Raw genomic sequence first — 17,701 nt, forward strand, 5'->3', positions numbered from 1 at the left:
GGGAAGGGAAGGGAAGGGAAGGGAAGGGAAGGGAAGGGAAGGGAAGGGAAGGGAAGGGAAGGGAAGGGAAGGGAAGGGAAGGGAAGGGAAGGGAAGGGAAGGGAAGGGAAGGGAAGGGAAGGGAAGGGAAGGGAAGGGAAGGGAAGGGAAGGGAAGGGAAGGGAAGGGAAGGCTGCTGGGGGTGGGTGCAGTGCGACAGGGCCAGGGGAGGGGCCCAGCTGAGCTCCGACACCCCTTGCACGTGGTGTACGCAACCACAGAAAGCAGCCACCAAAAATGGATTTTAAACATCATTTGTCAACTCCAGGCTTTTTTTTTTTGCTACGTGAACCCACATTTTATTACCATTTCTGGCTAAGCCTGGCATGAGTGAAAGTTCCTTCCCAAACCATTGGAACCATCTAACAAAATGAGGTACCCAAGCCAGTCTTGACTAAAAATCACTCAGTGCAGCTTTACTCTGAATTATTAAATACTCAAATATATTATTATTCAAACACTCAAATTATCATTCAAATCTGACTTTTCAAAAACCCATCTTTTAGCTTCAGGGTTACAATTTTTATCCATGGAAGCAGCTGTTCCATCACTAAGCAGCAAGAACCTGACCCAAAAAAAAAAGACACAAACACAGGAATCCAAAGCTGGTGGTTGTTTTTTACTTGAAGACTCTCTGAGAAACAAAATTAACGTTACATTAATTCTTTCTGGAATGAAACAAGCCTGGTCCAGGTGATATGGAAAGGGCAGCCTGGTTTTTACAAAACTGATATTCAACATCAAGACACACAAAGGATTCTTACACTCAGGTTACACCGCTCAGCCTCAGTAAACATCTTTGGAAGAGAGATTTTTAAAACAAAACAAAAAAAAAATCAAAGAACTTAAATATTCACAGGACAAACCCGTAATATTATGGAAAATATGAGGGGTGAGGTTAGCAGAGATGAGCACAGGCTGCCTGTGGGTAATCCAAGGAGTTACACACAGGGGCTGGATTCCAGCTGGGAACAGCCACCCCTGCCAGGCAGGTTTGGGATTTGTGCCTAAGGCAGGGAGAAGTGAGCAGCAGGAAGAGAAAAAAAAAGTAAATTAATGCTGGAATTCTTCAAGCAGGAGTCCACAAGTCCAGCACAACAAAGGAAAGGTTGGGTGTTATTTTTAAATGAAAAGTTAGCCAGGAGTCAGCAGGGTGTCCTCTCTATATTGCACCAAGTTTGGTTGTAACTGAAAAGTTAGAAACCTCTGCACTTAGAAAAGCTACATTTAAATATATCCCGAGTGGAGGGAGCAGAGTTCAGCCTTTAAAACAATTCCACACTTTTTCCTACCAGCTACAACATTTCTGTCTTCTCCAGCCCTCTCCAGACTGAAAAAAACACCATCAAAGACAGTGCTACCACTTCTCCTCAGTGTTTATTTATTTATTGCTTTATTTACCAGTGACAAAGGCTAAGAGATGGAAACTTCTAGAGAATTTAAGGCAATTCCACCAAACCAACACCTTAAAGGCAATTCTGGCACACAGTGGTCGTCACTCCAACACCAGGAGAGTTTTTATCTTTAAAAACGGACAGGGACACTCAGATTTTAGCCAAAAAGACCCTTTCAAAAACCAGTTTATCTTTCTAACACACAGCACTGAAGTCAAGTTATTCCAGAGCACCAATGTAGAGAAAAGAAAAGAAGAGGGAAAAAGCCAGATGAACAATAGAAAAAAAAAACCACTAAATAACTACAAATAAAAACTAAATAGAAAAAAACCCACTAAATAACTACAAATAAAAACTAAACACTAAATAACTAAAACTACATAACTACAAATAAAAGCAAAAAAGGAATAAAGCTAAACAAACAAGTCAGAAACAGGCTTGTCAAAAAAAAAATCTAAATGTGCTCAGTTTTAAGCTCATCCTTCAGTTGTAAAAACTTTGGAATTAAAAGAAGATGGAAAACTCTGTACAACACTGGTCCAATGGGCATGTGCATTCTTTTTATTTCCATACAGAGTGAAAACAAACACCATACAGACAAGAGTAAACTACTTTTTTTTTTAAGAAAAAAATCAGGTTTAATGTTCCAAAATGGTTTTGTGAAAACAGGAAAAAAAAAGGTTCTGTAAAAGAAATAGAAAGGAGTTATTTTAACTTCAGGCCAGGTACAGCCTGCAGGGGTTTCCAGCAAGATCTGACTAAGAAATGATGGATTAAAAACAAGCAGAGTCCTGCTGGCACCCAGGAGGAGGAATGGAGAGGGTTTGCACAGAGAACCCTGCGTGTAAACTATTCCCACGTGGAGTCACAGAGACAGACAAGACCTCAAGGTGCTGCTTGTCGCTTGTTCCTAGAGAAAAACTACTTTGCCAAGAAGCTCACAGAGTTTTCTACAGCCTTTTCTGGAAGAAATTGAGGCAAGCAGCAGGTTTCTGCTCAGCCAGAGAATCCCACTGCAGAGTGCTTGTGCTAAGTTCCATCAGCTCTTTGCAAGAAAAAAAGGGTTTGTAGCACTCACTGTCGTGGCAAAAAGCAGTTTTTGTCATGTCAAAAGCCTCAACTAAAGGAATTTTAGTTTCATAACTAAAGGAACTTTTCCCCTCAGCATTTCTTCAGGGCACAGCTAGAGAGATTTATACTGAAAATCAGTATAAGAACAGGGAAGCCTTTGGGGAGGTTTCACCAACAGCTAATGCTCCCTAATGCAAGAATGACTCTGGTTTACCTTCTCCTCCAAATAATCCCTAGGGAACAGATCATTCCAGAAGCCACAGCAATTATTCCTCGGCACTTCTCTGCACACAGACAGGAGAAGTCACAGCCACTTGCAACAGCAAGATTTCCTTTGGAATACCTGATCCTTTTTTAAATTTTTTTTTAATAATAATTATTATTTCCTCCGAATTCATGAAATGCAGCAACGTCACCAAAGCAGGAGCCATTCTTCTCTCCCAGCTGAAGGATTTGACACAGATCTCCCTCTGAGTGGCTGAGCCAAGCACTGCTCCTGGTGCAAACACAGCTAAGATTTCTCCAGGGGAGCAGCCGTGGGCACGGGGCGCTGCCGGACACCACTTGGGGGTGAGTCTCTCTTGCTGCCCTCCTTACCCTCCATTTCATTATCTGAGATATCTCCCTCATCTCCTTCATGCTCTTCATGCCTGTTTTTCAGCAGATGTGCAGACTCTGGGCCTTGTTTCCCTCAAGGAGAAAGGAAAAATACACAAATAAATACCATTCCCAAGTAAAATCCACTTTTTTTTAACATCACGGGCAAGCACTGAGAGCTCCACTCAATTTTCCATCCCTGCCCATGTGGAATTTGGTGTCTTGCAGGTACAAAAATGCCCTCAAAATTTTTTCTATGCCTAAAACCAGTCTTAAAAATACCCCAGCTTTACTAAACAGGGTTTATAGTGGGCTGGGAATTTCTAAGGGCAAGGCATCAATCCCAAGTGCAAAATTCTACACTCCATCCCACACCCTGCAAACCCCAGGATTTCTTCAGTATTTTCTGTAAATGAGATTTACCAAACAGCCTCACTGAATTAGAAATTTGCTGTGGGCTTACTGGACTGGGGCTGGAGCTGTGGTGGTCTGTGCCTTTTGGAGGGACAGATGCAGTCTGCCAGGAACACCATCATCTGAAACCACAGAAACACAAGGTGAGACTCCTGCACGTTCTGCACACTGCAATCACTTAGGCTGGAAAAGATTCTTAAGACCAAGTCTAAACATTTAATCCTGGCTGGATCCCATCCAGCCTCACACTTGGTGTGACCATTTCCCCCTGGATTATGGGGGCTCCATCCTGCTCCCCATCCCTGGGTTCCAGCCCAGGGCACCCCAAAACCCCACCCCAAAACTGAGGGGGAGGCAGCACGAGCGTAACAAAGTCACAACCAGCCCCCAGGACTTCACTTACAAGTCCCAGGACCATTCCTAAGAACAGGGTTGCCAATCCAAAAACAGCATAGGAGCCCCAGACTGGTATTCCAAGGTTTTCTGTTAAATAGCCGTGGCCATGCTGGAATGAAAGAAAAGAGAATCATCTCAGCAAGAGCTGAATTCCATACTGAGGACAAAATGAAGTGGAGATGTAGGCAAATACCCTGATCCACATGGACAACTTGAACAACGCTGACATGCTGCTCATCCTGAAACAAAGCAGAGAACAGGAACTGAGAACACTTTAAAATCACCCTCAGACCTGTGTCAAACAACCTCAGCTCATGCACAGACAGCTATAAATTCCCAAACTCCTTTAACTTGGATCTGCTGACAGAATTTCAAGTTACTTTCCTGTTCTAGCTGGACCCATGGTCTGTGAGAAGCCTGTTGGAACTCCAGCAAAGGTATTAAGAAAGAAGCATCAGGAGGTTGTGTTAAAACAAAAAAATTAAACTATTAAAAGAAACCAGGTTATAAGAGCTGAGAGATCTTCAGACATTTAAGTTTGGTGTCTGAACTCAGAAAATAATGGAGAACTTGTTAATGCTAATTTAATACCCAGTTTCACACATTCCTTGGTGTGGGATAATACTTTGTGAGAGAACCACCCTCACAGCCAGGAATTCCTTCCATATATCAAACCTGAATCTCCCTTCTGACACTTTGAACCCATTCTCCTTTTTCCTGCCAGTTCCTGATGGAGAATCCCTCTGTGATTTCCTTGCAGACCCCTCCAGACAGCAGGAGAAATTTCCTAGGATTTAACTGGGCAGAACCACCCCAGTGCCACAGAAACCAAACAACTTCAAGGGTCAGCAAGGTACCTACAGGAGTTTAGGAAACAATGCAGGCACCAGCAACCTCTTCAAGCCTTGCTGGGGACATCTCTGCTATGGTGACAGTGCTGAGGTCACCTCTGCTATGGTGACAACCCTCCCACAGCTGAGGAAGAATCAGGACACCCACCCACCCCCTTCACACAGCTCCTGCCCACACAGAGCTGGGAGAACAGGGAGCAGGACACATCTCAGGACATCTGATAATAAATCCTTACAAAAACCAACCCCAAACTTACAGGACAGAGGAGGGACCAAACCAGGAGGACACTGGTTCAATGGATTTCCATTCCTCGTCACTGATGAAATTAATGAAGGCAGCTTTAGTCCTTGCTCCCTGGTATCTCCTGAACTCTCCATCTTTGCAGCTGTAAAACAAAATCCTTTATTTTATACAATCCAAGCACCAAGTGCAGCATTGGTTTCCATCCAATAAATCCCCTCCCGTCACCTTGTCTGTTTTTACAAATTCACTTTTTCAGAGTTAATTTTTTTAGCTGATATTGCCTCTAATAAATATTTTCCACAGACCTGGACTAACTCCAAGTTATTTCCACAAATACCTTGGCTAGCTTTAGGCTGTGACTCCATCAAAAAAAAAAAAAAAAGAAAGATAATAATCTTCCTAAAGCCCTTGCCACACACCTGCACTGAAGATCAACCTAGAGAGAAACGATTGCAAAACAGAAACACCCATGAAAAGGCAGAATAAATAAGGCCTGAAGGGAAAGGAAAAGAAATCATTCAGCAGCACAAGGTCACAGCAGGTGAGATAGTGGCTGTGGAAGTGAAAAGCAGCTCCTTTTCTTAAAAAAGCACAATAAATCTCATTTATTTGTCCCAAAAAAAAGAGGGAAGAAATGCCCACTCTCACCCCAAAACGCCCCTGCTGCCTTGCACACTTACTGATAGATGGTAGGGAGGGCTGTGATGATAAATCGTCCACTTAACCCTGCAAGAAAAGTTATTTTGAGAGTATTTTTATGGAAAATAGAGGCAAGAAGTGTTTTAACTCCCCAAAATACAGCAGCAGGCCTAGGTATCAATCTTTCAATGCAATCCAACAGAACCTTGTGCATGTCGAAGCAGCACACACTAAAAAAAAGGTCCCTGGACTAAGAGCCAGGAAGTTTTTCCATGGAAAAAAATGAGATATCCAGGGATAACTGCTCTATTGGGCTGTAGCTTTTTAGAGGGACACACTCTCCTTTGCACACATGATCTGCAGCCTCCAGAAACCCTGAGGAAAACAATCCAGGTGAGGCAAGTTTCCAAAGTGACTCTGGAGAAAGAGATCAGCATGGCAAAGGGCAGGTTTACAAATCCCACACAGACAAAAGAGTTTCAGGCGAGTTTCAGGAGAGGGAGAGCAGATTGTCTGCATTCCCTCCTACCAAAGGAGGGACTGGAATGGCAAGGTTGAAACCTTGGGTTTTGCTTAAAAAAGTATGGCCAAAAATCTCCTTGAAACCATGCTCTGGAGAAAAACCTCTAATCCCTTTTATCTGTTACAGTCTATCTGTCTTGTTTACTGTATTTATTCAATTACATTTATTTTATCTACTATCTGACAGCCTCCTCCCTGCGAGCAGAGCTGGAGGCTCCTGTGTGAAAGCTGGCCCAGGCTCCCAGAGAAGCTGTGGCTGCCCCTGGATCCCTGGAAGTGTCCAAGGGCAGGTCTGGACAGGGCTTGGAGCAGCCTGGGATAGTGGAAGGTGTGGTAGGGGGTGGAATGGGGTGATCTTCAAGGTCCCTCCCAACCAAAACATTCTGGGATTCCATTAAGCAAGATTAGGCCGTTTAGTCACACAGCGATGTGCGTTTGGTAGAGATGAGTACAACACTTTTATAACCCTTATTAACGCTGTTTGCCTCCCACAAGCACACGCTGGAGATGAGCACCCCCGAACCCCTCAGCTCCCCAGATCCCGGGGGGTTCAGGAGCCTTTTCCAGCCCCTTTCCAGCAGCCTTTCTCACCCGGCTGCTCCGTGACATCCACTTTGGCCACGTTCACCCCCAGGTCCTCTCCCCACTCGGCGAACTTCTCCCACTCGGGCTGCAGGCTCTCGCAGGCGGGACACCAGGGCGCGTAGCTGTGGGAGCAGCACAGCGCTGTCACCACACACACCACACACACACACAAATCCCCCACTCCGGCAGCCCCAGCGCGCCTCTCCCCACTCACAACTCCACCATCCACTCGTCCTGCAGCAGCTCCCGCCACATCCCGTCCGACAGCACCTTCACGGGGCTGGGCCGGCCGCGGGCGGCGGCCGCCAGCGCCAGGCACAGCAGCGCGCACAGCGGGGCCCTCAGCGGCGCCGCCATCTTGGCCCGCCCTGTTCCGCCTTCCCGGCGCGTCACGGCCGGGCCCGCCCGCGGGCAGCGCGGGGAGGCGGGAGCGGGAACGGGGAATCCTGGAATGGTCGGGATTGGGAGGGAGCTGAAATCCCGGCTCGTTCCACCCTCTGCCACGGCAGGGCGATCAGAGGCTCGTCCAGTGTGGCTTTGGACGGTTTCAGGGGTGAGGCAGCTGCGGTTGGGCGAGCTGTGCCAGGGCCTCACTACCCTCACAGGGAAGGGTTTCTTCCACATATCCTAATTTTCCCGTCTTTCATTTTGCACCATTACTGCTTAGCACACGTTGGAAAAGGCCTCCGAGGTCACTGAGTCCCAGCTGTGCCCGATCCCCACCTTGTCCCCAGCCCAGAGCTCTGAGTGCCACCTCCAGGAATTCCTCGGGCACCTCCAGGGATGGGGGTTCCACCATTCCCTGATCGGCGCTTCTAATGCTTGACAGCCCTCCCTGAGAACAAATTCTTCCTCATATCCATCCTAAACCCTCTCTGGCCCAGCCTGAGGCCGTTCCCTCTCCTCCTGTCCCTGTTCCTGGAGCAGAGCCTGACCCCCCCGGCTGTCCCCTCCTGTCAGGAGCTGTGCAGAGCCACAGGGTCCCCCTGAGCCTCCTTTGCTCCAGGCTCAGCCCCTTCCCAGCTCCCTCAGGAATTCTCCAGGCCCTTCCCAGCTCCCTCGGGAATTCTCCAGCCCCTTTGCAGCTCCCTCAGCCTCCCCTGGGGCTCCAGACCCTTCCCAGCTCAGTTCCCTGCACACTCTCCATCCCCTCAGTGTCCCTCCCAAATTCAGGGGCCATCGGCTTCTGGGCTGGGAGCACATGCTGCTGGCTCATGTTGAGTTTTTTATTAAACATCACCCCCAGTCTTTCTCCACAGGGCTGCTCTCAGTCCCTTCTCCATCCAAGCTGTGTGTCTGGGACAGAGGGCAGCCACAGCTTGCCCCTGCTGCTGCCCAGAGAAGCTGCCGACCCCTGGAAGTGTCCAAGGCCAGGTTGGATGGGGCTTGGAATAATCTGGGATAGTGGCAGCTGTCCCTGCCCATGCCAGGGGGTGGAACTGGGTGGGTTTTAAGGCCCCTTCCAACCAAAAACATTCCACGATTCTGTGATCTTTACTTATGGCAGAAAGTAACAGCACCCAAGTGCTTTATTCTTAATTCTCAAGCAGAAGTCAGGGAGAACATCAATGTTAACAAGCAGACAAATCCCACATCAGCTCCCTCCTGCCTCTCACCACTTGAAGCACTTCAAGGGAAGGAATCTCTTCTTCCATATGCACATACTTTCTTTAACACATTTTTTTCTCCAGCTCCTGTGATAATGTCACCTTCCCTTTCCTGCCTGGATAATTTCTTTGCCTGCCCCTTTGCCATAATTTCATATCCCACAGTTCAGAGCCTTGGCAGCCATGGAGCAGTGCAGGTAAAAAAGAATAAATCAGCATTTGGGTGGGTTTTTTTCTTTTTTTTTCTCTTATTTTGCCAACTTTTCTATAGTAGAACGTGTATGTTCCTGTCTGTAGGAGAGCAGGCATTATTAAGGACTTGTTATTCATTGATTCAGCACTCAGGAATAAATCACTGCTTGCAGCACTCTGCTGACTGCTGTTTTAGGCATAATTGAATTTTTGAAATTTGTTATTGATAATCTATGAATATTCCATTCTGCATCAGCAATCAGGTGAAATGCAAAGAGCTGTCTCAGGGTAACAACAAGGTCTTTTCCAACCTAAACAGTTCTGTGAATTCTGTTATTATCCCTGATAATTTGAGATATGCTGAGGAATAAGTGCATAAAAACGTGTTGTGTAACCATGTGTAAATAAATTTACCACTGTGAATAAAAAGATTTCTTCAAAGGCACACTGAGTTCCCTATGGGAACAGCTTGAAAGACCCTGAAAATTATGACTTCATACCCCCCCTGCTTGGTTCCAGGAATTATTTCAAGTGTAATGACTGCTCTGAATTACTTTTATCTCTGTTTTTAGTATTACATTGACATTGTCTTGTTTCTTTGTAAAGTTTTGAGGACAAGAAAGCCTTAACCTTATCTTTGAGGCATCTTCCTCCAGCCTGCTCCTCTCAGCCTTCCCAAGCTGACAGAAGAAATATCTGCCTCATCTTTCAAGGTTCATGGCTGGATAAAGAGAGTTAAATAACCAAGTGACCTTAGGAAAGAAACTCATCTTTCATTCCTTTTTTCCATGTTCTTTTTCAGTGCTGCCACACAGAGGCAGAGTTGAGGCTGCTTCTAAAGGGAAAGAGTGAAGGAAGAAAATCCTTTTTTGTTAGAAATTATCTGTATTTCCTGCTGGGGACACACCATCACCTTTCAAGGCTTTTTCCTTATCCAAGAACTCGTGGTTTATGTTGTTTTCCTAAGGTAAAGGGGATTTTCTGGTCAGTTTAAACCTTCCCACCAACACACAGCCACAAATTGATCAAGGCTGGGGCTACAAAAATACCACTACCAAAGAGTCTTTAAGTTTCATGAAAAGAATTGTCCATTTAGAGTGAGCACTAGTGATGCACAGGAAGAAGCACAAGCCCAGATAATTGTTTGACAGAGGGAAAATTACTTAAAGAGGGAAAATCTCAACCTGGTCTAGTGGAAGGTGTCCCTGCCCATGGCAGGGGGTTGGGACAAGGTGGACTTTGAGGTGTTTCCACCCCAAACCATTCTGGGATAAATTCTCCTGTCCACAGGGCTGTTGGGTTGTGATACAGGATGAAGGATGATGAAATAAGAGCAGCCTGTGTCATCCAGAAATCATCTTTTCTTGATGATGTCTGTGTGCCTCATAAAACCAGATGCTGCAGGTAAGAGTGGAAATGGAAAGACTCAGCTCCCTTTGGGCTTTGCTTTCTTTCGAGCTGAAAATAAAAATACTCAAACACTCAAATGTCTCAATGCTGTCCCCAAAGCTAAAACCACAGAGATGAACAAATTCTACAAACTCACTCCATTCTGTAATTGCTCAAAACAACTTAAAAAATTGCAAACAAATTGACTTACTGGGTTTTATTTTTGCAGAATGTTGATTCATTTATGTTTTAAATTGGAACAAATTGAAGCAGTTCTATTTTTCCTTATTTTATCTTTTTTTCCCTATTTTTTTAAGCACCTTTACCTGTCCTGAGGATGAGCTGAACACTCAAGCAGATGAAGGAGCTGCAGGAGCCCAGCTCCTGCCCACCTGGGGCTGACCTGTGGAAGGAGCACTCGAAGAGAGCAGAGCCTTGGCCAGGTGATGATTCCAACTCTGCAGTGCCTGGATCAGGTACAGCATCAGAGCCCTGACCTCATTTGCAGCTCCTGCACTTCTGAAATGCCAAGAGATTATGCAGAGAGCTTTCCTGAGTGTCATCATGTGAGGCAGGAGACATGAAGTCATTGTCCTAAAGCCCAAGGTGAAACCAGGCTGTCCCAAAAAGTCCCAGCCAAGCCTGGAGCTGCATTTGTGAGTGCTGCAGAAAGAAAAACTGATCCTGCCTAATTTTTTTCCATGTGGTTTTGCTAAGGTGAAGGAGATTTTATGGTCACACCAACACACAACCACAATTTCAGAAAGTTTGGGGTTACAAAATTACCAAATGTCTTTGAATTTCATGAGTTGTCCAGCAAGAGTGAGAAGTTTCCTGGCTTCATCCTTTTGGGAAAGTTGGCATCTAGAATTCCACTCAGAGCAGTTTTCTGGGCATCAGCATTAAAAAAAATAAAAGTCAAGATGTAATTATTTCTCTGTGGCTCAGGATTTCATTCCAGGAACTCTATCCGTACATGAATGCTTTTTTTCCTCCAGAAAAATCCTGTATTTCTCAGGAAATAATTCATCCTGGATTGAAACCCCCAGAGGTGCCAGTGACTTCTCAGCAGCCACACTGGGCTTGGTGCATGTGAACATTCCCCACTGTCCATGTCTGGGAAGGATTAACAGAATCCCCTCCTCCTGCTTGGAAACCTCCCTGGGAAGCACATTCCCATCCCACAGGCCCATTCCTTCAAGGGTTCAGGTTTTGGGGAGCAGAGAGTTTCCCATCCTCACCTCTGCCTTTACACAATCAGTTTGCTGCTTCCCACTTTGGAAAACCACTTGGAAGACCTTGGAATTATTCTCCCGATCCTCTCTGAGCTATGAAACCCCAGAAACTGCTAATTATTCAGTAATTAAGGGTCTCTCTGGGGTCGTAATTGTGAGTGTGGCCTCTCCCCATCACTGTGTGCTCGTCAGGCAGCAGTTTCCTCAATGCCCAGACAAACTCTCTCTTTCCCATTTGATTGGATTACAAAATTGCTTTAAACTCTATGGAGATGATTAGGAAAAGTGTGGTTCTGCACAGGAGTTACCATGGGAACTAAAGTAGGGAGAGATCTTTGTAAACCAGAAGTCAAGCAGATTGTGTTTCAGACAATTAATATTGTCTCATTCATTAGCTTTAACTCTTCTGTGCTCTGTTCCAAAATAGTTTTTATCTCTTTTTCTGTCTCAAATGCTGTGTCAAAAAGGTTCTGCTCCCCTGAGGATTCATCCTTCATTCTGCAAGGCCACCTTGCAGCTCAGTTAGCTTCAGCTTCCCCTTCTGCTTTGCCTTTTGGGGCTGGGGACACCTCTGGGGGCACCCAGGTAGGATTTGGTTTGGGATTGGGACATGTGGGGTCAAGGCTCCCATCCTGTCACTGTATCCAGAACTGGTGGCTGCACTGAGCACCTCTCATTGCTTCTCCTGCATGAACCCCTCTGCTCTCTTTTCCAACACCTTGGACTCCTCAAATCTTCTTTGCTTCTAATTCCATGTTTGGCACTTTAGGGAGGAGCAGCTGAGAACTGACCCAGTGCCAGCAGCTCTCCCTCTGCTCTCCTCTCTTTCCAAATCCTCTTTTCCTGGCCCCCAGCTCCCATCCCATCTCCTGCCTTCTCTCCCAACATCCTCTGGCTCTCCCCTCACAGCATATGTATCACACCTTAAAAATAATTAGCAAAGGGATGTCCTTATTTTCCTTCAGACCTCTGCCTGACTCTGGGAACAGGAGGAATTCCCCTCCCAAGGGAATGCAATATTCATGTATTTAAAAGCAAGCTCCTCCTCAACCCCCTCTCCTGTGTGCTGCTGACCTCCTTCCCTGTGCTGGATACGGAATTACTCATTTTCCCAGAGGCTGATCCATCCCTTTGTTGTTTCAGCTCTTCACAAACAATATTTCTGTCCCACCAGAGGCAAAAGCTGAGTTCAGCATAAAACCACTTCATTTTCCAGCTGCTGTTCAGACCACAGGGCTTTAATCCCACTTTTCCCACCTGCAGCCACAGTTCATCACCTTGGAAAAGGCAAGAGCCTTCTCCAAAACCACCAAATTTCCAGTTTCTAATCAAAATGAAGGAAGAGTGAGACAACCTCAGAGAACCCCAGGGGAGAATTAGCATTGCATGAGGCAAACCTCCTCCTTTCCCCAGCTCCAGTCTCCAACTGCTGAACGGATTTTGGCAAGAACCTTCCAGAATATTTGTTCTGAGGCTGCCTGGAACACGTCAGAAGGAGAGATTTCAGCTCATGGAGATGAGACTGGAAGCAGTGGCTTGAAGTGGGAAATGCTGGGCAGCCAGAAACTGAGGTGTTGGCACTTCCTCTGCAGATTTTGCTGCAAAATATTGAACAAACCAGAGAGTGCAGCGCAAAGAACATGGGCCAAGGAGCCTCTCACACCCCAACCTGCAGAGCCAGATGAAAATGACCTCTTCCTGTCCTCGAAATCCTTCTTTGTCCACATGTCAATCCCTTCTGACCTGCTGGTTTTCCACCCCTTTGCACCAGCCTGAAAGGTGCTCTTAGTTCTGGGAGACAGCGAATATTGTGCTGGTTGGGACCCATTTTGCTGTGTTTTAATGACAAGAAAACTATTGCTCTGAGGCCAGCATAGGAATCTGCCTGAGGGTGGCCAAAGACATGGAGGGGGAAATTATATTAAAGCTGTTTCCTTGTAAAATGTCACTTTTGCAGGAGCAAGGTGTGGGAAGGTATTTTTGTGCTGATTTAGGAGCTCCAGCAGACCATACAAGCACAGGCCTTGCTCAGACAAGACCAAAAATAGGCCATATTTAACTCCACAGTCCATAAAAACATTCCAGTTATGTCCAGCTTCTATCCTTAAAACTCCACCAGGCAGGGGAGATGTCAGCACACCTTGCATTTCCCTGTCCCCATGGAAAAGGAAGCCTGTCCAGCCTGAGAAGCTGGGAAAAGAACCAGAAAGGGCTCACTGTGGCCAGTGCTCCGTGTGGATGCATTCCCAGGCACCTGCAGACCAGTCCCAGCCTTGTGCAGGCAGAAAAGATCAAACCTGTGTGCTCACTGCAGTCCCTGAGGCTGGAGGGGGTTTTCTGGGAGGCTGGGAAGGAGGTGATGTTGCTTTTGAAGCCAAAAATAATTCTTTCAGTTGACTTCATCTGTAGCAGGCCCTTTACTTCACTGTGTCAGCTAATGCTGATGACAGGCAGGTCATGACCTTCTGGAAGATTCTGTTGGATTATTAGCTCAGATTAGATTAGATTAGTTTATTTTCTTGGATATTGAGGTCACAAGAGGAGAGAGGGATAGGCTGCTTTTCCACATATCCCCAGACATCCAGGTGCTCTTCATGGAGAATCACCTCACTCCTCCTTTTCTTTGCAGCCCTATTCAGTTGACTTCTGTGGGGGAATTGATGCCAACCTCTTTCTAGCCATGTCCTCACTGCTGGGATCAAACCCACAGTGCCAGGCAGTGCCACAAATAAAACCCTGGAAGCCTTTGTGCCCTCAGAAAGAGCCAGGCTGGCTGGCTGCTGGCAGAAATCCCACTGCTGCCTCGTTTGAAAAAGGGATTTTAAATCAAATTGGTTGTTTTTTTTTTTTTTCTTTAAACAAGACAACTCAAATGGAGAGCTCAGCTTCAAAGAATCCAACAGAGCAGCACAGAAACAGCTCCAGAGCATCTAAGGAGGCAGAGAAAGACACTCCTGACCCTGGTGAGGCCAGCAAGGCACACAGAGCTTCCAAAGTGGTTGGCTTTGAGCACAAGGGAACATTTCTCCTTGTGACTCCTCTCCAGCAGAAAGAGAAGCACAGTGGTAGCATGGCAAGAGAACAAAACTGTTCTTCCAGCAGGAACCAGCATGTCCAGCCAAATATCTCCTCATTGACACAGGTGGGCTCTGAGTCAGGCTCACAAGAGGATGAACAGCACATCATGATTTTCCATGGAAAATTCTCCCCCACTTTTTCTCCCTGGAAAGGCCTGCTGTGAGCAGCCCCGTTTCTGGCTGGTGCTGATGGATATTCGCTCTCCTGGGCTGGGATTAGGATGGCAGGAACTTGCTTGGACCCCAAAAAACCCCTACACATCCAAACTCCCTGAGACTGGAAGAATTTAGATCTCACTCTGGCCTTCATTATTTACATTTGTTTTTCCTGGCCACGTGATTCTGCTTTTAGACAGTGGGTGTGCATTTGCCACACTTGTTCTGCCAGACAGCTTGTGAGGTTTGCTAAAAACTTCTCCTGCTATTTTTATAACTAATATTTCCTTTGACGCCGTGGGGATTGCAGTCCCAGGCCCCGGGGAGCTGCGAGGCACCAGCTGTGATCAGGATGGACGTGCTGGCTCACTCACAGGAGGGCTGTTTTTGTCACACTGTCCCTTCCTCTGCTGCTGTGACTGAGGGCCCGAGGGGTTACATCGAGCTACCTGCAGAGAGGAGCTGGCTGAGCTTTATGTCCTCGGTAAATTCAAATGGAAGCTTATTTTCACCAACAAAATATGGATCTATTCACCCCTTTGCAGTAAAAACAGAGTGACTTTAATCTGCTTTCAGGGCATAATTGAGTCAGTGACTCTGTAATAAGAGCTCTGTCCCCTGTTCCTCAGAGGGGGTTCTCTCTGGCACATTTATCCACATTCCTGCTGGGAAGAGCCCTGAACGAGCTGCCCACGCTGTGACTGCTGTGTGGGCTTATGCAAAATGTTCCTTCACCCACCATCCCTACCTGCCTCTGCCTTAAAATGTCATTGAGAAACCACCCAGGATCCAGCGTTAATGGAGAAGCTTCTCTGCCAGGAGTCTGCTCCAGCCTGGGCCTGCTGACATGGAGGTGGCAATCCCAAAATTGCTGCAGAGTTTGAAAAGTGATGGAGGGGTTGGCATTCAAAGGAACAGCATGGGGACATCTGGTTATGTGAAATCATAAAGACATTGACTGGTTTGGGTTGGAAGGGGCTTTACAAGTCATCTTGTCCAGCCCCCTGCCATGGCAGGGACACCTTCAACTGTCCCAGGCTGCGCCAAGCCCTGGCCTTGGACACTTCCAGGGATCCAGTGCCACAGCTTCTCTGGACACCCTGTGCCAGCCCCTCCCCACCATCCCAGCCAGGAATTCCCAGTTCCCAGTCTCCCATCCATCCCTGCCCTCTGGCAGTGGGAGCCATTCCCTGTGTCCTGTCCCTCCAGCCCTTGTCCCCAGTCCCTCTCCAGCTCTCCTGGAGCCCCTTCAGGCCCTGCCAGGGGCTCTGAGCTCTCCCTGGAGCCTTCTCCTCTCCAGCTGAGCACCCCCAGCTCTCCCAGCCTGTCAGAGGAGCTCCAGCCCTCACAGCATCTCCATGGCCTCCTCTGGGCTCACTCCCACAGATCCTTGTCTTCCCTGAGGATCCCAGAGCTGGACACAATATTCCAGCACAGTGGGCGTGGGGCTCCCACCCCACAGGAACAGAAGATGCAAATGATGGGAGAGAGTCTGAAGGTCAAACATCAAACACAGGAAAAGTGGGGCCCAGAGGTTGCTATCAAACATCTAAATTGGCAGCTGGAGCCAGGATGAATTTTGATAGATTGGGTCCATAAAGGAGCAGCTTTTCCTAGCACTCGGGCTTGCCTCTCATTTCCGTGTATTTCTGCTTTTCCTCACGTCAGCAACAACCCCTTGTGCTGTTGGAATCAAACTGAACCTCCACACAAGCAAACAAACAGGCAATAAAACCCTCCCCAGGAGAAAGGGGTTAATTTTCTGGGTACATAACGCAAGGCAGCGATGGCAGGGAGAGAAACTGGCACTGCCATGCAGCTCAACTCTGCTCTTTAGCAAAATCCATCGCTCCCTTCCCTCTCTGTGCCTGAGCAGCCCCAGGAATCCAGCACCTCCTGCACAGACGTGGCTCATGCTGCCTCTTCTGCAGCAGCATCTCCTCCTCGCCTGTCTGCCAGCTGCAGTGAGATAAGTCAGGCTTAATCACTCCCAAGTCTTATTCATCCAGTGTTTGTGGGGCTGCAGCAGGAATTTCGTGCAGATCAGTAACTCCTGAGCACTTTAAAGGCGTTGATTTCACCATGTTCATGATAGAATTATAGAATCATAAAATGATGGAGTGGTTTGGGTTGGAAGGGACCTTAAAAACCCTCTCAGTCCACGACCTGCCATGGGCAGGCACACCTTCCACTGGACCAGGTTGCTCCAAACCCCATCTAGCCTGGCCTTAGACAGGTATGAGATGGCAGGGGGATGGTTTTAAGGTGGAAAAGGGTAGATTTAAGTTGGATATTGGGAAGGAATTCTTCCCTGTGAAGGTGGTGGGGCCCTGGCACAGTTGCCCACGGAAGCCGTGGCTGCCTCATCCCTGGAAGTGTCCAGGTTCAGACTGGACAGGGCTTGGAGCAGCCCGGGACAGTGGAAGGTGTCCCTGCAAATGGCAGAGGATTGGAATAAAATGACCTTTAAGGTCCCTTCCAAACCAAACCAAACCAAACCAAACCAAACCAAACCAAACCAAACCAAACCAAACCAAACCAAACCAAACCAAACCAAACCAAACCAAACCAAACCATGATTCTATGATTCTTTGATTCTATGATTCTATGATTCTGTGACCTTGGAGTCCTTTCCAGTGCCTAAACGGACTCCAAGGGAGCTGGAGAGGGACTTGGGACAAGGGTCTGGAGTGCCGGGACAAGGGGGAATGGCTTCCCACTGCCAGAGTTCAGGGTTAGATGGATTAAAGCTGGAGATTTCCAGAATGAGAAGGGGAGAGGAGACAGCTGGGACATGGGAACAGCACAAGTCATGGGAGAGCTGAGAGCTCAGTGCAGTGCCCGAGGTGTGACATCCTGCTTTGTCACCTTGTCACACTTACATTCCCAGGGGTCTGGTGCCCTGTGCTGGCAGTGGTGGCACGATCCCAATCCCCTTGTTCCACACACAGGCTCCCCACAGAGAAAATCCACCCTAATGAAATGCTTCCCGCAGTAATTGGATTTCCACTGCAAACCAAGTCATTATGCTGATTGTCCTTGTGCTTTTGGAGATGAGACGAGTGGCAGTGAGTGGCAGCTCTGGCTCGTGGATCCCTGTGGTGGAAAGCCAAGTCAGGAGAGGAAGAGCTGGTGTGTGAGAGGTTCAGGAGGCCACTGGCTCCAAATGTTCTGCTGCTGCTCCAAAAAGGGGGTGGGGGAAAGGCTCTAAAGTGGACAGGGGACTTCCAGGAGCATGTCCCAGCTGTGATGGCATTCCCGGGCACAGCGTGCCCTCCCATCCTGGCTGAGTG

General features: G+C 47.4%; 1 protein-coding gene across 1 annotated transcript; it reads right to left on the reverse strand.

Moving 5' to 3' along the window:
• Window positions 1–637: 637 nt before the first annotated feature.
• On the reverse strand, window positions 638–7,141 carry TMX1 (thioredoxin related transmembrane protein 1). Its single transcript, XM_063399702.1, has 8 exons — window positions 6,967–7,141; window positions 6,759–6,874; window positions 5,687–5,732; window positions 5,020–5,148; window positions 4,105–4,150; window positions 3,919–4,020; window positions 3,565–3,637; window positions 638–3,194 (listed from the first exon to the last, which is right to left on the reverse strand). Exons 1-8 carry the CDS (start codon window positions 7,107–7,109, stop codon window positions 3,016–3,018), a joined length of 834 nt encoding a protein of 277 aa, XP_063255772.1. The 5' UTR covers window positions 7,110–7,141; the 3' UTR covers window positions 638–3,015.
• Window positions 7,142–17,701: the final 10,560 nt, after the last annotated feature.

Source organism: Prinia subflava, chromosome 5 (assembly GCF_021018805.1).
Source record: "Prinia subflava isolate CZ2003 ecotype Zambia chromosome 5, Cam_Psub_1.2, whole genome shotgun sequence".
In the NCBI taxonomy this organism is placed as follows: Eukaryota; Metazoa; Chordata; class Aves; order Passeriformes; family Cisticolidae; genus Prinia; species Prinia subflava.